The 23,434-nt window shown below is 47.0% G+C and overlaps 1 protein-coding gene across 4 annotated transcripts in view; it reads left to right on the top strand.

Annotated features, from left to right (window-relative positions):
• The window catches only part of TPR (translocated promoter region, nuclear basket protein), a 102,882-nt gene that overhangs the window by 23,787 nt on the left and 55,661 nt on the right, over positions 1-23,434 (top strand). For all 4 annotated transcript variants that reach the window (XM_053250869.1, XM_053250868.1, XM_053250871.1 and 1 more), the window contains exons 13-22: positions 450-557; positions 1,370-1,596; positions 2,517-2,680; positions 9,633-9,775; positions 9,872-10,020; positions 10,974-11,136; positions 12,259-12,393; positions 12,608-12,748; positions 19,930-20,098; positions 23,094-23,260. In XM_053250869.1, the coding sequence (XP_053106844.1) occupies positions 450-557; positions 1,370-1,596; positions 2,517-2,680; positions 9,633-9,775; positions 9,872-10,020; positions 10,974-11,136; positions 12,259-12,393; positions 12,608-12,748; positions 19,930-20,098; positions 23,094-23,260 (1,566 nt within the window). The remainder of the gene's footprint in view (positions 1-449; positions 558-1,369; positions 1,597-2,516; positions 2,681-9,632; positions 9,776-9,871; positions 10,021-10,973; positions 11,137-12,258; positions 12,394-12,607; positions 12,749-19,929; positions 20,099-23,093; positions 23,261-23,434) is intronic.

Genomic DNA, 23,434 nt, shown 5'->3' on the forward strand with positions numbered 1-23,434 from the left:
GTCTAGATAATCAGTTTCTTCCAACACAGCCAGGAGCTGGGAGGCCACCACCTTCTCAATCACCTTACCCAACCATGGGAGGTTGGAGACAGGCCTGTAGTTAATAAACTCTGAGGCTTCCTGAGAATAGGTCTAATCATTGCCTCCTTTAAATATATAAATATTATATATGATAATATGTACCTGTTATGCCACAATTTCTCCAGCATAGAAATATCTTCAAAGCGTCTAAGTGGGACAACCATAATGGCATTCTATACTATCACAATATTACAGGAATGTTCTTTGATATTCAATGAAGTTGATTTTAGGGGACCACTTGACCATACTTGTGAACAATTCATTCAGAGAGCAACTGGGTTCTGTTTCCCTGTTACTTATTTACTTATATTGCTATCTGACATGGCATGGTTTTCAATTTAAGATGTCTGTGATTTTTTGACTTACAGGAAATTCACCGCTTGCAAGAAGATGCTGATAAAGCAAACAAGCGAGCTTCTGTGCTAGAAAGAGAGCATCAGAGGCTTGAAATCCAAGTTAAGGATCTTTCTCAGCAGGTTAGTTTTTAGACAGCTTAATCTTGTTAGGATTTATCCCAAAGGTTTATACTTTCACTGTGAGAAGTAGACATTTGGCCAAAGACCCAGCTCTGCACTGAAAACCTAAAAAATGGAAGAGGGAGACAACACAGTTTGGAGAGGAGAAACAGTGAATGGGGTAGAAGTACTTAATCCTTACCCTGCTTACTACTTTCTCCTGCGCTTCCTCCCCCCAGCGCCACTTTTTCCAGCCATAGCAAAAGCATGCCTGGGAACTCCAGCTGGAAAATAGTGGCTGGGAAGGGACGTGCAGGGGAGCAGCAACAGGCAGGGAAAAGACTAAGCACAAACCTCCCACAGCTGCTACTACTTTCTTCCAAATTATTCTCTCCTCCACGGCAATGTTTGGCAAACACTCTAGGCTCCATCAAAAGATGAGTGTGGTTCCGAGACTCATTCATTTCAAGGGTAAATATTTCTCTTCACCCCAGCAGGTTCCTTGTTTTGCTAAACTTCCAGGGTGCTGTCATCCCCTTTTGGTGAGGAGGGTAGATCATGTGGGCAGCCAACATGACTGAACAAGACCTGTGGCACTGAAGTAGTTCGTTCATTGTAAAATCAGAATTGGGGTTCACTAAAGAGAGGCAACCAGAATACAAGTACACTAATGCATGAATATGAAATTGGGGGAGTTCTCTAATTTTGTGATGATGGGAGGCATCCTATAGGTTTGCAATTATGAAAGACTTGCCTTTTTTAAGAAGCTGGATTCTTGAAATGCAGCCCTGAAAAAGATAGTTGTATAGTAGGAAAAATCTCTTTTCTTAAAGATAAGAGTGCTTTTGATGGAACTTGAAGAAGCCAGAGGCAATCATGTCATTCGTGATGAAGAAGTGAGCTCTGCTGACATCAGCAGCTCTTCTGAAGTAATAAGCCAGCACCTAGTCTCCTACAGAAACATTGAAGAACTTCAGCAGCAAAATCAGCGCCTCTTGGTAGCTCTTCGAGAGTTGGGTGAAGCTAAAGAGAAAGAAGAGCAAGAAGCCACCTCCTTAAAGTATGTTCCCTTTCAGTCATGTTTTGAGACCTTCAGAAGCAAGATTCTATTCATGGTGCTTTTGTTCTAAATTTACAATTAAATTAGTTTTAAAAGTAATACGTCAAACTTAAGTGACAACTGTGAAAGTGTGTCAAAAATGTATTCTGTTCTTGTCTTTTTCATAATTATAATGTATTCTCTTATAGATATCAGGGGCAGCATTCAAATTAGTTTTCCATTTGTGCAATGTGGGAGAGATGGCTTTTGCTGTCCCATATCCCCCCAAAGTTCTGCTGAGGATCTACTAAACCTTAGGACACAGGGAACAACAGAGGGGAAAGGCGTTTGATAAAAATCGCCCCTTTCTCCTTGCATGAGTGGAATGTATTTCTGTGCATTAAACTGGGTGCTGCCTGCCATCTTGTAATGCTGTAGATCTGGATAGTGGTTCTGTCCATTCACAATAGTGGATTCTGCTCAGCAAATTTGGATCTTCCCTAATATTATAACCCTTTTTGTCTTATTGGCTCCTTGCTGATCTGGATCGTGATCCGTTGCATTAATATGAATTTCCGTTCTGTGATGCGTTGCATTCATATGGAGCCTGCACAGGGACCTCACGGACTGATTAGCTAGCTCCTCATAATTTCCCCTTATGCCTAGAGTTGCCACAGAACATGAAGGATTTTTAAGAGAAACTAAAAGAATCATGGTGTTAGTTTTTTTAAAAAAAAGGTTCAGGGGATTCTGCACAACTCCAAATAACCTATTAATAAGAATACTTTTTTGTTCATGACAAGAATGTCCTTCACCCCACCCTCTGAATTCAGAACTCTCCTCTTCTAGTTCAGCACTGTCTATTGGGCTGCTCATTCAATTCCCTCTTATCTGCCGAATGTAAATATCTAAAGTAGAACTGTTCTTTCACTCTGTGACAGGATTTCTGGACTACAGAAGCAACTTGATGAAGCGATCAATGAGCTAGATAAGTTGCGTGAAGCAAGGCAGCACCAGATGCAGCTTGTGGACTCCATTGTTCGTCAGCGTGACATGTACCGCATCTTGCTGGCACAGACCACTGGAGTTACCATTCCATTACAAGGTATATCTGCGCTGCTATCCATACATCTGCAAAACTGTTAGGCTGACTAGGGTTTAGGATAACTAGGGTCTCGATGAAAGGGCAAATATTGGATCCCGAAAGTTCACCTGGCAATTCTTCAAACTAAGGAGAGCAGATTTTAGAACTGGAAGGGAAGGTGCACACGTGGGGACTTGAATCTGTCCAGCTAGTAAGCTCAATCGAGAGTTCTCACTCCAAGGATTGAGTTTGAAGATAAATACTGAGGAAGATGTATATTGGAGGTGGAAGTTGATCTGGAAGTACAATTTGACTTAGTTCATTTGGATAGGGCTTCTCTGCTTAGGCCCTGCGAAGGAGTACTGCTACTGTGTAGTGTTCGCTTTACATTACATAAATTGCTACATGTAAATAGCATGTAGTCTTTTTAGTTATGGCCTACATGTAGCCCTCTTAAAAAATCATTAGATTTGATCCTTTAATTCAGCCACACATGAGACTTGTGTTTTTAATTATTATACTTTTAAAAATTAAGGTTTTTTTTTAAAAAAAAAAGAAGCTTTAGCTGGGAATTTGTGAGATGCTGCAAACTTTAAGGCCGGATGGCTGGTATATCTGGAAAGCAGGCATGAAAGGCTGTAGTAGACTGTCAGCTAGCCATTGTAATCTCAAAAAGATAACAAAATGTGCCTCAGCCAGTGATACCCTCAAAGAATCACTTGGGAGAAGCATAGCATGGCGTAGGAAGAATATGCTCGTTCTGGATTGTGAGAGGCCCAGTCATGCAGGCAAAATGGAACAGAAATTCCCAGGAAAGAGGCAACATCACCTTTGGCATTTCACTTAGTGAAAGTATGCAAAATACCTCAGAACCAGCCTTTGAACCCCCCTTTCCAAAGTAGAGAATAGCAGGAAACATATATGCACCCCAAGCATGGTTTCAGAATTTAATTCAGTAGCAGGGGATCAAGATATGTAACAGCACAAGCTCCAAAAAGTAGATTGAGCAACTATACACAGTTGTCTTCATAAACATGCATGTGTTTGATTTTTGCCCACTTTGCATAACATGCTCCCATTACAGGATGTGGGCTTGGTGATCATAGCTTCTCGGTTGCTGAGCTGCCAGGGACATCTCTATGGGTTATCCCTCTCAGGAGCTCCAAGGCAGGACAGAAACTAAATGGTTAATGAACAGAAACATGCCTACCCGAGCCTGAGGGGGATAACCCCGCCCCAGTTCTTTCTGTCCTCAGCAGCTCCAAGCAGCGTTTTTCCTCTGCTCTTGGATCTTTTCACTTTCAGCCTTCCTTTTCTTGCTGTGTTCTCCCCCTTTTTCCACATTTCCTATATCGGACTCCTCTTTTGGCCTTCTATCTTTGCCTAAAAACAAAAACAAAACAGCTTTTCTTTCCCACTTTCTACCTTCCCCCTCCTCCCTCCTCGTTCCCCTGTTGCATGGAGCTAGGGGACAGGGAAGTAGTTATATGCTGGTTCCAAGGGGTCCACGCCAAAGCAACTTTGGGCTTGAGCATTCGAGGCCCTTTCAGGGCCCGCCTCCTGCTATTAGTGCTTCAAACGCAGCAGCAAAGGCCACCGAAGGCTCACCCGTTTGCACTGCTGCCGTGCTACTGGCAGCGCTTGCAACTGCTGCTCAGACGCCCGAGGCCTCTGCCTTTACAGTGTTGGCGGCTGCTCCTCAGCCTCCCTCTCCAGGTGCTGCCGGGTCTGCTCCTCGTCTCCCGCCCTCAGGCCGTGAGATGCGATCTCCCGTGGCCTGGCGTTCGACCACCACAGTGTCCTTACCAAATTGTGAGTGGGACATTGTCTTCTCCAGGTGCCCGATCCTGAACCGCCGCCTACCTCCGCAGAGATCCGGCTAATCGGTCTTCAAGCAGGGCTCAGTGAGTTACCCAAATGGCGGCTTCCTCTCCTAAGGTGGCGCATTAGTCTAAGATGGCGGTTAACATCCAGACTTAGTGGGAATGAGCGGGGGGGAGGGGAGGGACAGACATCCTCTCCCCCAAAATCAGTAGCCCATCATTCTGGCCAGGACAAGAAAAAGTCTGCCCGCAAAAGGTCTACTGCCTCTGCAGGGGCATCACCTACAGCTACTGCTGCCAGTCAGAGCCCAGCATTGCCTTACCTACTACTATACCGTCTGAATGGCAAGCCTGGTTCCGCAACGCTATAGTGGATACCATTCACCAGGTGTGCCCCCCTAAAAGGGCAAAGAAGTCCAAAAGGAAAACTAGGCAAAGATCTCCTAGTCCTAGTTCCTTCTCCAGTGCCTCTCCCAGCCTACCTCCCAAAAAAGCTAAAACAAAGCATAAGCATGTGGAGCTTAAATCCCCTGTGACTGCAAGGAGGGACTTACATTCCTCAGAGGCCTCTGGCCACTCCTCTGCCTATCAGGACGAGATGCCCAGAACAGGGGATCCAGACCCGGAGGTTCCCCTTGATAGGGAGGGAGGAGGGCGAATAGTCGGAGGGAGATGAGGGAGATCCTGCACGCATCTCCCAACGCCTATTTATGGCAGAAGATTTTTCTCCACTTATGAACAAAATCATTTAAACTATCAGTTTGAAACCCAAGGATGCACCAGACTCTGAAACTTCAGCAAAGGGGGACCTAGTGTTTCCCAGGGCTAAGGCCAGGGATGCCCTTCTGCCAATGCCTGACCTGTTTACGAACGTAGTTAAGGAAGAATGGCTACAGCCGTCGTCTAATCGTAAACCTATGGCGATAGCTAATAAATACTACTCCTTTCAGCATGTCGCCTCCTATATGTTGAAAACGCCAAGTATGGATGCGCCTATTGCGCAATTGGTGTCATGCTCCTTGGTCCCTAAGGATGGCGAGGCATCCCTGAAAGACCTAGGAAACAGAAAGGCTGAGCTTGCGTTCAAGCACGTCCACGATAATTCCGCACTGGTCATGGGCACAACAGTGGCGGCGTCAATGGCAGCCAGGGCCTCCATGTTCTGTGTAGATGACCTGCTCAGTGATCCACCTTCAGACCCGGCTAAAATGTGTCAACAATTACTAAAATTACAGAAGGCCCAGGCCTTCATGGCTGACGCCACATTAGATGCCATCTGTTTTTCGGCACAGGTCTCTGCCTCATCAGTAGTGGGCCGCCAACACCTATGGCTCAAAAACTGGCCAGTAGATGCCACGTCTAAGCTTAACCTAACCACTGTACCATATGACTCTACTAAACTCTTTGGAGAATCAGCCCTCAAGGATGTGTGGGTGGAATCCAAAGATAAGCGCAAGACCATGCCCTCCACCTCTAAAAAGCCAGAAAGGCCGCCTTATCGAAGATCCTTCCAATTCTGTCAATCCCACCAACAGTCCAACCAGCCTTTTTGGGGGTTCCACCCCTTCCGGGGCAGGGATAGAGACAATAGAACCCAGAGGGGTTTCTGGAACCGTTCATGCTACCCCTTTAAGGGCTCCAGCAACTTCAAGCCACCTGCCACGCAAACCAAGCCCAAATCACAGCAATGATGGGAGGCCTACCTGGCTTGGAGGGCATTTGTCCAGCTTCGCCCATGCATGGGAGTCCTCAGCATCAGAAAATTGGGTACTGCACGTCATACATCATGGCTACAAAATACAAGTTTCACATTCCTCCCTCCTACGGGTTTCTTCCGACTCCAAGATCTCAAGCTTTTGCCAAACATTTGGAGATGCTTCGGGCCATTCAGCATTTACTAGAAATCAGAGCAGTGGCACCGGTCCCCACGCACCAGGAGGGAGGAGGAGTTTATTCTATTTTGTTCACCGTACCCAAGAAGGACGGATCCAGATGAGCAGTGCTAGATTTGAAGATCCTAAACAAATCGGTCAGGCGGGAACACTTCCACATGGAGATCCTGAGATGGGTCTCTGAAGCACTGCACCGTCTAGACCTTCTATCTTCCATAGACTTAAAAGAAGCGTATCTTCACGTCCCAATCCATCCAGACAGCAGGAAATTCCTATTTTTCAAATATGCAGGCCACCACTTTCAGTACGTGGCCCTTCGGCCTCTCCTCCACCCCTCGTGTCTTCACAAAGGTACTAGCACCCTGGTCGCACATCTCAGACTGGGTGTGTGTGAGTATTTGCATATTTAGACAACCTGCTTATTCAGTCAAAAATCTCCACTAAATGCCCTGTCAAGGCTTCTGGGCTTGATGGTGGCTACGTTGGACTCTGTACAGTGGGCACGATTACACCTGCGAGACCTTCAATGGTTTCTTCTGCCTTACCAGAAAGCTGTCTCACGGAAAAGTTAACTGCTGATCATGGTACTGGACCACATCCGCAAATCTTTGATGGTGGCTGGTGATCGATGACCTTCTTCACGGAAAACCATTCCTGGATCCACCCAGGATCATAATATCAACAGACGCCAGCGACAGGGGCTGGGAAAACCTGCCCACTCAAGGTCTGTGGTCCCCACAAGAAAGAGCCCACAGCATCAGTTGGAGGGAGCTTTGAACTATTCAACTGGCCCTCCTAGCCATGCACCCGTCTCTACACTGCCCTCACGTGTTGGTCAAAACAGACAACTCGACAGCCAAAGCATATGTCAACAAGGAGGGAGGTACTCAATCTCGCTTCCTGCATTGGGAGGCTGTCCTTCTCCTGTCCTGGGCGAAGGAGCACCTGGGGTCAATTGTGGCTCATCACATGAAAGGAGAACTGAATGTGGTTGCAGACTGGCTCAGCCGCTCCGACGTCTGCCTGGGAGAGTGGTCTCTTCACCAAAGGGTCTTCAATCAGAGTCTTCTTGACTAATTGTTTTAAATTTTTGCCCTGATTTCTGGGTTTTTTAGCTGTTTAATTGGTTTTCTTGCCTCTTAATAGTTTGATTTTAATTATTAACTTTTTAAAATTGTTTTTATCATGCTGTAAACTGTCCTGAGCCATTTTGGGAAGGGCGGTATACAAATCTAATAAATAAATAAATAGATCACAGGCCGCATGGGAATGCCAGTGATGGACCTTTTCACAACTCCCAACAATGTGAAACTGCCTGCATTCATGTCCAGATTTCTGAGCAAAGGGGCAGCAACCGCTGACGCCATGTCGAGCCCTTGGCCACAGGGTCTGCTCTCTGCATTACCCCCGACCCCCCTCCTGGCCACGGTACTACGCAGGGTGCACCTCCTACAAGCCAAAGTTCTACTCATTGCCCTGTTTTGGCCCAGGAGTCCGTGGTTCTCAGAACTACTATATCTGTCAGTAGAAGCTTCCTGGGAACTCCCCCACGGACCACGATCTACTCTCCCAAGGGCCCATGCATCATCCAGATCCGGCCTGGTTACTTCTAGCTGTCTGGAGACTGAACGGCGCCTGCTGAGCCAGCATAGGTACTCTGGGGGCATATTACAGACAGTGCTAGAATCCTGCCGACAGTCTACAGAACGGATCTACCAGTATACCTGGAGGACCTTCCTGTGTTGGATGACCCGCAATTCAATCCCCCGGGGCACCTCGACCTTGCAACGTCTCCTACAGTTCCTGCAGGAGGGCCTTAAAAAGGGTCTGTGGCCTAATACACTTAAGAGACAAGCAGCATCTTTGCCTCCCCTAATTTCCGGTGGGCCTATGAAAATTTCTCAGTCTTATCTTCATTTACGCCGTTTCCTGAGGGGCGTGTCCCTCCAGTCACCGCCAACAGCACATAGGTCCCCCTTGTGGGACTTACACACCGTCCTTCAGTCTCTCCATTCACCACCATTTGAACCAGTTAAAACCATTCCTCTAAGAGTTTTGTTGTTCAAGTTGGCATTTCTCGTAGCAGTGACTTCCGCCAGACGTGTTTCCGAACTACGGGCCCTTTCAGTCAACAAGTCATTCTGCATTTTTCTGAGGGATGCAGTGAGACTGATTCCTGATCCCTTCATGCGTCCAAAGGTATCATCGCCATTCCACCTGTCCCAGGACGTTTTCCTTCCCTCTTTTTGTCCCAAGCCGTCTCATCCCTATGGAAAGGCGGTGGCACAAGCTGGACATTAGGCGCTGCCTTAAAGCGTATATCAAGAGGTCTGCCTCCTTTAGACTATCAGACGCTATGTTATTCTCATTCCTCCCTCGCTCTATGGGGACACCCGTTTCATCTGCTACCATCGCTAGGTGGATAAGGGCCTGTATTGCCATGGCCTACAAGACCGAGCACCACCAGCTGCCCTCTCGCATCCTCGCACATTCGACCAGGGTGGTGGCGACTTTGGCAGCTTTCTCAACAAATGTATCAGTCGAAGAAATCTGCAGGGCTGCTACTTGGGCATCCCCGTCGACATTCACAAGGCACTATAAAATCGACGAATATGCCTCTGCCTGTGCCTCTTTCGGCAGGTGGGTTTTTACAACAGGTCCTTCCTCAACAATAGACCAGACTGCTCCCGCCCGAGTTGGCTAAGCTGTGGTATGTCCCATAGAGATGTCACTGGCAGCTCAGCAACTGAGAACGGAGCATTGGTTCACTTACGGCGTGAAGGCTTCTTCTGGTTACTGATGCCAGGGACATCTCAGCCTACCCAGCTCATATTCTTAAGCGCTCTGGTCTAGTGTCAACGAAAAATTATACTTCTGATCTAAGGACCAGTTTTCCTCTGCATAGTTTTCCTTTCTTCTTCTATGTGATGTGCCTGATACCTCTATCCTGCTACTCTTGGCCCGAAAGAACTGGGGCAGTGTTATCCCCCTCAGGCTCGGGTAGGTGTGTTTCTGTTCATTAACCATTTAGTTTCTGTCCTGCCTTGGATCTCTTGAGAGGGATAACCCATAGAGATGTCCCTGGCATCAGCAACCAGAAGAAGCCTTCACGGTAAGTGAACCAATGCTCTGATTTGGGGCTTCTCGTACAACATTCCAGAGCTCCTTAAAATGTCCCTACAGGAAGTTCTAAAGCATGGAGCTGTTGACGACTTCTCTCTAGTTTGAAAATGTTGCTTATTTTGTTCGTTTATATAGTCACAAGCATCATGCCAGAGGAAGTGTCTTTGACGTCAACCCCTAAGCGCATGTCAGGTACACCTCAGGCCATGTCAACACCAGCTTCTGTAGCAGTGACTGAGTCGGTTGAAGCAGTGGAGGCAAAGGCTGCTCTTAAGCAGGTACTAAGGGGTCTTTTTCTTGATTGCACGCACAGATAGCTTAGCTTTGTATTTTGGTTAACATGTATGAACATGTTTTATGCTCTCTCTCTGCAGTTGCAGGACGTATTTGAGAACTACAAGAAAGAAAAAGCAGAGAATGACAAACTGCTTAATGAGCAAAATGAGAAGCTTCAAGAACAGGTTACAGACCTGAGGTCACAGAATACAAAGATTTCTACTCAACTCGAATTTGCCTCTAAACGGTAATGCAGTGCTTATGACTGGTGATAAAATGCTCCTGTACAATAAACTCAGTACTAGTTGGCCCGAGTGCAGAGCATCTAGTTTGGCCCGGCTGCCTGTCAGCTGCCAGCTTCCTCCTCCAGTCGGCCGGTGTGGCTCTGCCGGCCAGCCATCTGCTCCTGCCAGCCCATTTCCCCCCGCTCGCCTGCCTCCTCCATTCGGCTGATGCAGCTCTGCCGGCCGCCTCCTCCCACCGGCCTGTTTTCTCTAGCTTACCCACCTTGCTGCACGTGTCTGTCAGAAACTCTCGTGATGGTTCTACCACTCTCACAAGGGGTCTGCCACACATCCCCACGCATACACATCTACGAGAACTAAGTATATAGATGCTTCATTTTCTGTTGAGAGAACTGCACTACAGATCTGAGATCCACAGCAACTGAATGTTATACTAGTCACTTCATAGGGCTCTTGTAGCCATAACACTGCCTGATCTTCCAAGTAAGCTTAGGAGATAGAAGTGCTGTGTGGGTTTGTGTGCCTTTGTTACTCTTTTGCATGTGAATTACTCCCTCCTCTCCTGCCCCCATTCTAGGTAAGTAACTATGGTTAACACTATACCTGCACTGCTGTTTTTTCTAGCAGCCCTGTGGTGGGCTGGAACACACACACACACACACACATATACAGAAAGCTCTTCTAAGGGAATATATCCTTCCAATGTCAGCCCTTCGTAGTACATAGAGGCAGCTGTGGAGGGCCCTGAATTAATGGGCTTTTCAGGAGGCTGGCATTGGATGTGGGGGGGATCTGAAAACCACACCCACTCTATGCATGAGTAGAACACTGCCTATGATGGCTACTGCTGCTTCCTCTCACTGTGTGATTTTAGGGAAACTTCTTTTATGGTGGTTGTTTTGATTTTGTCATACCAGTTTGATTGAAATAAAATCTTCTTTTATTTATTATGAAGTTATGAAATGCTACAGGATAATGTTGATGGATATCGGCGAGAAATAACCTCATTGCATGAAAGAATCCAGAAGCTCACAGCAACCACTCAAAAACAAGAACAGATCATCAATACCCTGACTCAAGAGCTAAGAGGAGCCAATGAAAAGCTAGCTGTGGCCGAGGTAATTGGCACAGAGTATTCTCAGTTGCTTGGGTCAAGGACATCTCAATGGATTATCTCCCTCACGTGCTCCTAGGCAGGACTGTGTAACTAGTTTAAAGAACCACAAGTCTCTAGAGTCTGAAGGGGATAACTCCGCCCCCAGTTCTTTCAGTCCTGCATAGCCCCAGGCAGACTGTTTTTATCTCTCCACAACTTTTTCTGATTTTTCTCCTACTCTTTTTTCCAAATAAACTCCATGCCTATCAATTTCTTTACTTTCCAAATCAATTTTTAAACCTTCCTTGGTTTTCCTCAGTGTTTTTCTCCTCCTTGATCTTCGTCATTCCAAAAGCCACGAGAATGCCTGTATCCCCCCCCCCAAAAAACCCCTAACAACGCTGAAGCCAACCGCTTTCAAGCTGTCCAGTGAAATGCTCCACAGAACTGCGAGTCTCCCACCTTCGGGCCATGAGACTTGCAGTAACACAGCCAGGAACTCCCAGGGAGAGCATGGAGACGGCATAGAGGCTTCCATTCCATCTTCTCTCCTCCCCACCAGGCTGCAACAGGCAGTAGCAACCCCCCCCCCCCCGATGAAGCCACCACCAACAGGGGCAATTAGTGAGATCCAGTGTGGTGTAGGATAAAAACACTGTACAAGCGAGACTTGTGTGTTAAACTACACTTGGCCATATAGCTTACTGGGTGACAGAGCAAGTTACATAACATGTGTTCTACTATTGTTTCTAAGGCGACTATGACCACAGCTAAGCTTGAGCTATATTATATTTTGCCTGTGTACTGAAGACAAACATTTGTGAGATGGATCCAAAGTGCTGTGCAAGTAGAAGGCTCTTCTGCTCATGTAGCTGGGGTGCATGTGTCTGACCCTGTTTGTTTTACTGATGCCCCTGTCTTAACATCCCATGGCATTCTCTAGAGTCCCCAATCCTTAAGATCAGCTTTTTGAAGGGAGGCGGTACAGGAGGTTGCTGTGGGAAGAAGAAAGTAGGGAAGACCTTTTCCATGAGGAGAACTCACTCACAGTTCTCAGGATTCAGCCTAGTGTGAGTTTAGATGTTCTAAGATGACAGCAATTACATTTTGTTATAATTAAATTAACACTAACCTTTTTTTAAAGGTGAGAGCAGAAAATTTGAAAAAAGAAAAGGATATTTTTAAAATGGCAGAAGTTCGTCTGACTCAGCAAAAGGAATCATTAGTAGCGGAACAAAGGGGACAGAATCTGCTACTTACTAACCTCCAGTCTATTCAGGTGTGTACTGTACCCTCTCGTTTCCCCATACTCCTTTTCTGGTTGCAATAATGAATGTGCATAGAGAAATGTCTGTTCTGGACCAATGCAAAGTTCTTTTCACTTATTCATAATGCTTTTTTTTGCTGTGCACAAGTAAATAGTTTTCTGGGTTTTTCTTGGTAGGGGGCTTGCCAGAAATATTTGGAAGCTCATCTTCTATGGCTTTTTTCAGGTGATATTGGAAAGGTCTGAGACAGAAACTAAACATAGGCTCAATAACCAAATTGAGAGAGCAGAGCGTGAAATAGCCCAGTTGAAGAAAAAACTGGAAAATGAGGTGGAACAAAGGCATGCACTGTCCAAAAATCAGGATGTAAGTATTAAAAATATGTGGAATAAGTCATCTAACAGATTCTCCATCTCCACCCCCCCCCGCGTATTGATTATTTTTGAACAGGAAGTCAAATGAGCAAAAGCTCATTTGGGTTTTATTTTATTCACTGAATGGATCTTGATTCAAGCCTTGTATCAGTGCATTGTGCAAGAAAAACATCAAACTAAATCCTAAGAGGTTCTTCCACTTGTGTAAGAGCTTACATGGGCATGGTAACTGCTGTAGAATTTAAAATGCCACTGTGCAAACTCCTGCATAGGTGCTTGCAGGGCAACACTAGCAACCATCTTCTTTCTGTTTGTGAGTCCTTGTGATTCAACCCACAGAGTGAAAATCAAAGGTATCTAAGCAAACATAGAGGATAAGAGAACCTGTCCTGGCATGGAGCTTAGCAATAAGAATTGGACATCATGTTAGATCATTTGCGGGGCCAGGGCTGTTAGATAAATTGGTCTTGGTTTTCTGTGCAAAGAACTGCCATGTTTGGGCTTGAAATTAAAAAATAAATTCTAGCACCACTTGGTTGTGGGGAGGGGGATCTTATATGGGTTCCTGAACAGGCACAAAAAGGCCCATAGGCCTGCTTGTGGTTTACGTTGGTAAACAATCTCTTCCTGGTTCAGTAGAATATAAGCAAAACCACATCAAGGCACATGGGGACTGCCTATGTACTTGAATTGAAGTGTTTAGAACTATCAACTTCTGGCCAACTTGTCAGAAGGATTTACCATCGATGAACTAGCTTGTCTTTATGGCCTCGCTGTGCAGAGGTCATGTGCTTTTTCTACTCTCCCTTCTATTGCTTTCCACTCCTTCCCTTTAAGATACAGAACCATAAAATATCTCTTATCAGCCTCAAATCATTTCCACACCAAAAAAATGATCTAGCCTTCTGAATGGCAGTTATATGCTCCCAAGGTAGGCCAATCTCTCATAAACCTGTGGGTTTGGTTTCAGCTGCTAAGAGAAAGTTTGGTGGACAGGTAAAGCTCCTCTCCCTCTCCATTTGATACTACTTGATGAAAAAAAGGAAAGCAAAGTTTAGAAGGAGTGGTCTTGTATGGATTTGTCAGTTCTCGGTTGAACTGTTGCCAGGGACACCTCTGGGTTATCCTTTCCCACTAGCTCCAAGGCAGGACAGAATTCGATTGGTTGTAGAAATTTCAGCCACGCCTCCTTGGTGCTAGGAGGATAACCCCTCCCAGTTCTTTCTGTCCTCAGCAAGCTCCATGGCAGCGTTTTTCTAGCTCTCTCTATTTTCTGCTGATATTACTTCTCTAACTACAGTATTCTGTTCTCCAAATCCTTTTTTTTTCTGTCCCTGATCTTTATTACTTGCTATTATCTGAAAAGAAAAGAAAAGAAAGAAAACCACCCTTCTTTCGTCTGTTTCTCTCCCCACCACACTTCTCTCCCCCCTCATCTCCTCTTTCCTCTCCGTTGCTTGGAGCCAGTCAGAGAGGTACAGAGCAATTTCTCCAACAAGGGGAAGAGTTTGAATGTTTTCAGCCTGGGAGGTTTCAGGGCCGTTTGTAGGCCCCATTGGCGCAGGCTGCTGCAGGCCCTGCATAGCAAGGCCGCTTTTCCGACCTCCCGAAAACCTCCTGAAAAATTCGCCAGCAGTGAGTTGACAGTCCGTGATCGGCCGTCTCTCATCTATGGGCCACGGAGTCCCCCCTGGAAGGGCGTAATTTTACCGCGTCGGTGATGGCCGCTCTCGAGCCGCCCGTCCCGATTGTCGAAGGGGCCGCATCGAGTATCCCGCCTTCGGGCTGCGAGACTCGCTCTACTGCGGCCCGGCGCGCCACGGTGCTGCAGGCAGCTTGAAGTGGCTGTGAAGAGCGCTTTGGCAGGCTCCCTATTGCCAACGCCCCACCAACCTCAGAAGAGATTAGGCGGATTGGCGAGCTGGCTAGCAACCTGACCGGCAGGGCAGCGAGGCCATCACAGGCATCTTCTGTTCCTAAGATGGCGACGGTTGTGAAGAATCCCTCCATTTTACCTGAAGGAGCCGGTAATGTAAAAGGGAGACAGTCTCTAAAAGGGCGGGAAAAGCCTAAGACTGTGACTATGGTGTTTGGCCAGCAGGGGGAGTCTGCTGCAGAGACGGGGCCTAAAGAAGCCTCCAGTTCTAACTCTGCTGTTTTACCTAAGTCTGTGCTGCCACCTGAGTAGCTGGCATGGTTTCGCAATGCAATCATTGGCACCATCTACCAGGTTAGGCCCCCTAAGAGGAGTGAGAGATCCACAAAGGGGAGAAGGCATAAATCACCCAGTGTGAGCTCCTAACCTAGCGAGTTTGTCAGTCCTTCTCCCAAGAAGGCCAAAAGCAAGCTTAAGCATAGTTTGCTGGGCAAGTTGTCTGGCAAGGTGGCACGGGACCATTCCTCTGATGCTTCTGATCAGACTCTGGGGGCCCTAGGGGTTTACTTGCACCTCCCCCCCCCCAGGAAAAAAAAAAAGTCATTGCAGACTCAGAGAGGCCTAATCTGCCTTCTGACCCTGAAGACCCAATTAATGCAGGAGGAGGTTTTGATCCGGACCCAATGGTCTGGAGGGGAGGACACTGGTGATGCCTCAGTGTCACAGCACCTCTTTGTGGCAGAGGACTTCAGCCCACTGATGTTCAGAATTATTAAAACAATGGGACTGAGGCTGGGCAGAGTTTTGACTCTTGTGCCAAAGGGGACTTGGTCTTTCCTAGAGCACACCCCAAGGACAGGCTGATGCCCATGCCAGAGTTGTTTGTGGATGTAGTCAAACAGGAATGGTTGACACCAGCTTCCAGCTGCAAGGCTGTGTGCATGGCTAACAAACTTTATTCTTTTCAGCAAACCACTACAGATATGTTGAGGACACCAAATGCGGATGCCCCGATTTCGCAATTGGTGTCGGATTCCTTGGCATCTCGAGAGGGTGAGTTTTCTCTAAAAGACATAGCTGACCAGAAGGTCTAGCTGTCATTTAATCGTGTCATGAGAACGTGTGCCTGGTGGTCCGTGCAACAGCGGCAGCATCCAGGGCAGCCCGTGACTCCTTATTATTGGTGGTCAATCTTCTGAGTGATCCTCCAGGGGACCCAGTTAAGATGTGACAGCAACTATTCAAGATCCAGAAGGCGCAGGCCCTTATAGCCGATGCCACTCTTGATACGATTAGATTCTCAGCGCAAGAGGCGGTTTCATCATTTGTTGGCAGACGCCACTTGTGGCTCAATATTGGACAGGTTGGTTCTACCTCTAGGCTAAACCTTGCTACCGTCTCTTACGACAGCAAGAAGCTTTTTGGTGAGTCTGCCCTACAAGACATTCTTGTAGAATCGTCTGATAAGTGAAAGACAATGCCTTCAACCAATAAAAAGACTGATAAACAGCCTTTTAAAAGGCCCTTCCAATACAATCGGTCCTTTCATAGCTTCCGGCCCTTCAGGGGCCAGGACAGAGATACAAAATTCCAGAGGGGATCTTGGAATCCTCAGAGAGCACCCTTTAGAGGGTTTGGTACCTACAAACAGCAAGCTGCTCAGTCAAAGCAGCAAAAGCCACTACAATGACTTGAAGCATTTCAGGCTTGGAGGGCATTTGTCTCACCTCGCCCCAGCCTGGGAAGATTAACCTCAGACAACTGGGTTCTGCAGCTGATCCATCACAGCTACAGGATAGAGTTTCACTCCTCTCCCCCTGCTGCTTTATCCCCACTCTAAGGTCAAAAGCATTCTCAAAGCATTTGCCGATAGTCTAGGCAATCCAACTCCTCCTGGACATCAGGGCAGTGGAGCCAGTGCCTCTGGCACAGGAGGGAGAGGGAGTTAAAACAAAAAAAACAAACCAAAACAGCAAAACAAAACACCTCTATCCTATTTACCGTCCCAAAAAGGGACGGTTCAAGGAGAGCTGTTTTAGACTTAAATTTTTTTTGAACAGATGGGTCCACAGAACTCATTTCCAGATGGAAACTCTAAGAGCAGTTTCAGAGGCACTCTTTCATCTGGATGTGCTCGCGTCCATAGATATAAGGGAGGCCTGCCTGCATCTTCCTATACACCCGGAAAGCAGGCAGTACCTTCGGTTTAGATATGCTGGAAGGCATTTTCAATACAGCAGCCCCTCATGTCTCCACAAAGTTGTTGGCACCACTGGTGGCGCAACTCTGTCAGAAAGGGATAGTCAATTGTTGCTGCAGGCGAGATCTCTCCCAGAGGCAGAACAGGACTTGGTCCTTAACTATCGCAACACTCGAACCATGGTTTCCTCATAAATGGAGAAAAGAGTCAATTGACGCCATGCCACAGGCTGCGCCATTTGTGGGTAATCATAGTTACCTTAGTGGACCGCCTCTTGCTTCCACCAGACAGGTTACAGACTATCCAGACAGAGGTTCACCTGGTCCTAGTGAATCCAAGAGTTCCTCTGGCTTCCTTGTCAAGACTGCTGAGCTTGATGGTGGCCGCACCAGACTCAGTTCCGTGGGCTTGAATTCATCTGCACGACCTCCAGTGGTTTCTCCTACCCCACCAGAAGGCAATCGTAAGGAAGTGTAGACTGCTTATAAAGTTGCCACCAGACCTGCGTCACTCTCTCCGCTGGTGGATCAACTCCAACAACCTGAATTGGGAAAAGACCTTCTTGGACCCACAGATGTTCATCAGAACAACAGACCCAAGTTGACAGGGGCTGGGGAGCCCACTGCCTCAACCAGTTGGCGCAGCAGCTATGGAACACGGAGGAGCGTTCTCACAACATAAATTGGAGGGAACTCCATGCAATTTGCCTAGCGCTACTAGCATTCCAGGAGATCATCCAAGGCACTGAAGTATTTGTAAAGACCGACAATACGACGGCAAAGGCATATGTAAACAAGCAATGGGGGTCCAGGTCATCTCACCAGGAGGCTGTCCTTCTGCTGTCTTGGGCAGAGAGCAACCTTCCTTCCCTGATGGCACACCACATCAAGGGAGAGCTGAACCTGTTTGCAGACTGGTTAAGCTGGGCTGACATCCAACTGGGGGAATGGGCTCTAAATCCATCAGTTTTAACCCAGATAACAGGGAAGATGGGCATGCCCGAGGTAGACCTCTTCATGACTCCGAAGAATGCACAATCCCCAGCGTTTATGCCTAGATTTCCATGCAGGGAGGCGATGGCAGTGGATGCCCTATCCAGTCTATGGCCAGACGCTTTCCTTTATACGTATCCTCTGACACCTCTGTTGGCCAGAGTCCTGCAATGGATGTGTCTTCGAGCAAGAGTACTCTTAGTGGCACCATTCTGGCCCAGGAGACCCTGGTTTCCAGAGCTCCTCCATCTGGCGGTGGAGCCACCTTGGGAGTTGCCTCAGACCCCGGACCTGCTCCATCAGGGTCCAGTTTTACACCCGGATCCATGTTGGTTTCGGCTCATCGTTTGGAAACTGAGTGCCGAGTCCTGAGCCAACATGGCTACTCGGAGGGAGTTCGCAGCACTATGCTGGCGTCGTAAAGTCCATCGACAGAGAGAATTTATCAATATACATTGGGAGCACTCCTTCGCTGGATGTCTCGCAACTCCGTTCCGAAGGGCACGGCTAAGTTATATCATCTCCTGCTCTTCTTACAAGAAGGGTTCAAGAAGGGACTATGTCCGAATACCCTGCAACGGCAGGCATTGCCGTTGATGGAGTTGCTCTCAGTAGAAAAGACAAAATGTCTCAGTCACATCCTCACCAGCGTAGTTTCTTTGAGGTGCCTCGCTGATGTCACCTCCAACAGTGCATACGTTACCCTCTTGGGAACTACATACTGTCCTCAAGGCATTGCAAGCTCACTCCTTGGAGCCTTTGGCAGCTATTCTGATCAGGATCTTACAGTTTAAATTGGCCTTTTTGGTGGCCATCACTTCAGCAAGGCTCTTCTCGGTGCTGCAGGTGCTGTCTGTAAAACAAGTCACATTGTATATTTCAGAAAGAGGCCATCAGGCTCATTCCAGACCCCTTCATGAGGCCAAAGGTGGTGTCCCCCTTCCACCCATCGCAAGATGGGTTCCTACCTTCATTTTGCCCCAATTTTCCATCAGTCTCAAGATGTTTTCCTCCCTTCTTTTTGCCCACGCCCGGTCCACGAGAAGGAAAAACTCTGGCATAACCTGGATGTCCGGCGCTGCCTCAAGAAATATATCGCCCGCACCGCCTCATTCAGAAATACGGACCAAATGTTCGTCTCCTTCCACCCGAGATCAATGGGCTCGCCCGTATCAGCACCTACTATCGCACGATGGATAAGGGCGTGTATCTCGCTGGCGTATGAGACACTTCGCTTACCCCAGCCTTCAGGCATCTCGGCGCACTCCACCAGGGCGGCCGCCACCTCAGCCGCCTTTTCAACTAATGCCCCAATCCAGGACATTTGCAGAGCCTCCACTTGGGCCAATCCCTCTACGTTTACTAAGCACTACAAGATCGAATCCTACGCCGATATTCAGGCGTCCTTTGGAAGAAGGGTGCTTCAGCAGGTTCTCCCTCGGGAGTAGGCCGGAGCGCACCCGCCCTCTGCGTTGGACAAGCTGTGGTATGTCCCAGAGGTGTCCCTGGCAACAGTTCAACCGAGAACGGAGCATTGGTGTTCACTTACCGTGAAGGCTCCTTCTGGTTGATGTTGCCAGGGACACCTCGACCCACCCAGTTTGGCGCTCCTGGCCTCCTCCCGTGGAGAGTCCCTTCTCAGGCCTCCCTCCGGGGTTCGCAGGGTATACCGATCCGCTCTTTGCCTCTAGCCCAAGAACCCTGTGTGCTGCTCCAGTCTGGTTGTTTTTCACATGTTTATTTATTGTCCAGTCCGTCTTTGGTGTGTACCAGTATTTCTCTCAGACAGCAAGAACTGGGAGGGGTTATCCTCCTAGCACCAAGGAGGCGTGGCTGAAATTTCTACAACCAATCGAATTCTGTCCTGCCTTGGAGCTAGTGGGAAAGGATAACCCAGAGGTGTCCCTGGCAACATCAACCAGAAGGAGCCTTCACGGTAAGTGAACACCAATGCTCCGTTTTTGAGAGTAGAGGCCAAAACCCTGGTTTATAACCCTGGTTAAAGTTCAGTCAAAAACCTTTGCTCCAAGTTGCTTCCCTAGATCCAACTGAATTTTTCTTATCTTCTCTGGCTTTGAAATAAGATGTGTGTGATGCATTTACAGATTCATTTATTGGATACTAAAAGACAACTTGAGACTGAAATGAGTCTTCATGTTAATACAAAAGAACTTCTAAAGAATGCCCAAAAGGAGACTGCAGCATTGAAACAGCAGCTTCATAACATGGAGGCTCAGTTAGCCTCCCAGTCATTGCAGCGAGCTCCTGGCCAAGGTAAGAAATAGAGGAGGAACTTCTACTAATTCAAACCGAGTGCCTTTCATGTGCTTATGTCCAGGTTAAGTAAACATGGGAATTTAATATACCTCAGTATTGGGTTTTCTTCTTCTAGAGGGAGGGCTCCTTAGGATATAATCCCATGGACTTCAATACTGCCACTTAAGTGAAATACTTTCATTTCACTTATCTTAGCCTACCTGTTCATCCAAAAAAGTATTGAAAAAGTCTTGTAAAGCCTTCTGTAAGGGGCAGAAATGCAATTAGAACTTGTTCTAGTAAGAACTAACCAGCCTACTTTCCTTTCACTGTCTCTACATCTGTACTAAATTTGGTGCAAATCAAGGTCCACAAATTAGATCTCTTGCACCGCAAATGTTCTTGTGTCTGCCATCTTGGATTGAGGTGGATATCATCATTACAAACTGCACCATTGAGGTATCCCTGTGTGTCACTCACTACGGCTGTTCCAAATTTGGTTCAAATCAGTTAGACAGTCCTCAACTTAGTGCACTTGTGCCTCAAACGTTTATGCACCTGCCATCTTGGATCGGGGTGGGGTGACATCATCACAAACTACACCATTGCGGCAACCCTATGTGTCCATTTAGCTGTAGCAAATCTGGTTCAAATCAGTTAGACTGTCCACAAGTTAGTGCACTTGTGCCTCCAAAGTTTACATGTCCACCATCTTGAACTGATGTGGATGACTTCGTCACAATCTTTGCCATTGAGGTGTCCCTATGTGTCCCTACAGCTACAGCAAATTTAGTTCAAATCGGTTAAGCAGTTCACAAGTTAGCCCACTTGTGCCTCAAAAGTTTCTGTGTCTGCCATCTTGAATCGGCGTGGATGACATAATCATAAGCTATGCCATTGAGGTGTCCATGTGTGTCACTCACTGCAGCTGTACCCAATGTGGTTCAAATAAGTTAGGCAGTCCACAAATTAGCCCGCTTGTACCTCAGATGTTCATGCGACCACCATCTTGAATTGGAGTGAATGACATCATCACACGCGATGCCGTTTGGGCATCCCTATGAGTCCTTACATCGATAGCAAATTTGGTTCAAATCAGTTAGGTGGTTCACAAGTTAGCCCACTTGCGCCTCAAAAGTTTACGTGTCCACCATCTTGGCTCAGGTTGGATGACATCATCACAAACTACGCCATTGAGGTGTCCCTATGTACCCAACAACTGAACCCAGTTTGGTTCATATTGGTCCAGGTGTTGCGATAGCGGGGGGCACACATGGACACACATAGTAGTATGCCGGATGATCTCATAAGCCTACTGGAAAGTAGGCTAATAAAGCATATACTTGGCTTACGGTATCTGACAATTTCAAGCTCATGTTATGTTCAGGAAAATAGCAGTATTCCTCTAGGTTGTTTCTTCAGTTGGATCTTTTTTTTTTTTTTTAACCAAAGGACTTAAAAGTAATAGATTTTCTTTTAATCTCCAACCTCCCATGGTTGGATAAGATGATTGAGAGGGTGGTGGCTGACCAGCTCCAAGTGGTCTTGCAGGAAAGTGATTATCTAGACACATTTCAAACTGGCTTTAGAGCAGGCTATTAATATCTACATCAAATAGCTGGGTGAGGTCACTGGGGGATTTGGTACTGGGTGTTATCAATATATTGATGACGCCCAAATATATTTCTTCTTATCAGGAAATGGCATTAGCCCCTTAAATGCCCACCTACAGGCAGTAATGAGCAGGATGGAAGTAATAAACTGCAGCTGAATCCAAGCAAGACGGAGGTGCTCATTGGGGGGTTGGGGTCGTGATCTGCCAGATGGGATAGAACTTCCTGTTCGGGGCAAGATTATACTCTCCCAGAAAGAACAGGTCCGTAGCTTGAGAGTGCTCTTGGACCCGGGTCTCATCCTTGTGCCTCAGGTTGAGGCTGTGGCCAGGAGTGCTTCTTACCACCTTCGACTGATTCAACAACTCTGCCCGTTCCTTGAGGAGAATGACCTGGAAACAGTGGTTCTCCAGCTGGTAACCTCCAGATTGCACTTCTGCAATGCACTCTATCTAGGGCTGCCTTTATATGTAGTTTGGAAACTTCAGTTCCAAATGCAGCAGCCAGATCCAGCGTGGTGTAGTGGTTAGAGTGCTGGACTAGGACCGGGGAGTCCCGAGTTCAAATCCCCATTCAGCCATAGCTGGGTGACTCTGGGCCAGTCACTTCTCTCTCAGCCTAACCTTCTTCACAGGGTTGTTGTGAGGAGAAACTCAAGTATGTAGTATACTGCTCTGGGCTCCTTGGAGGAAGAGCGGGATATAAATGTAAAAATAATAATAATAATAATAATCATTATGCCTGATCTTAAACAGTTGCACTGGTGGCCAGTATGTTCCTGAGCAAAGTACAAAGTGCTGGTTATTACCTTTAAAGCCCTGAATGGCTTAGGTCCGGGTTACTTGAGGGAGCGCATTTCTCTACAAGATCCCCACTGCTCATTAAGATCATTAGGAGGGGTCAGTCTTCAGGTGCCACCAGTTCATCTGGTGGCGACCTGGGATCAGGCCTTCTCAGTTGTCGCCCCTAAGTTGTGGAATGAGCTCCCCATGGCTCTAAGAGTATTATCTTCCTTTGAGGCCTTCAGGAGAGCCTTAGAGACCCATCTTTTTAGCCTGGCTTTTAATTATCTCTCATTTTGTTTTTAATTTTAAATCTGCTTTTAAATGATTTTTTATTGTTATATATTTTTTATTTTAATGTAAACCGGCCTGAACCACTTTAGGAAGGGCAGTATAAAAATGGATAAATAAGTAGCCAGATAGAGAGGTTATTCACACAACTGAAAACCGGGTAGGTTTGGGAGCTATATGTACTACCAATTTTTGGTTGTGTGAAAGCAAGCAACTAGGTAGGAGGAGGGAAAAGTGATTGTGTGGAATCCAGGTAGGAGGAAAAGATGGGTGTGTCACATCTGTCATACATCGTTTAATGTACCGTAATGTTTCTTAAACTTTTAGGCCAGCCAAGCACAAGTGAGGATGTGGATGATCTTGTAAGCCGACTGAGACAGTATGAAGAGCAAGTTATTGATTTGAAGGAAAGGCTGAAGACCACCACAAGTAATGTGGAGCAGTACCGTGCTATGGTTGTGAGCCTTGAAGAATCCCTTAACAAAGAAAAACAGGTAATAAACTCTTAGTGCTGTCTGCTAATATTGCTTTGTTCTGTGTCTGTTATGCTACCCCACATATGCAAGGAGGGCTTTCCTGTTGTGGCTTATGGCAGTGGGCGTGGGGGGAAGTGTCTTGTATACTAGCATACCTACATCCGCTGTAGTTTGCAAGAGGAGTTCCATACA

This window comes from Hemicordylus capensis, chromosome 4 (genome assembly GCF_027244095.1).
Source record: "Hemicordylus capensis ecotype Gifberg chromosome 4, rHemCap1.1.pri, whole genome shotgun sequence".
NCBI classification, from domain to species: Eukaryota; Metazoa; Chordata; class Lepidosauria; order Squamata; family Cordylidae; genus Hemicordylus; species Hemicordylus capensis.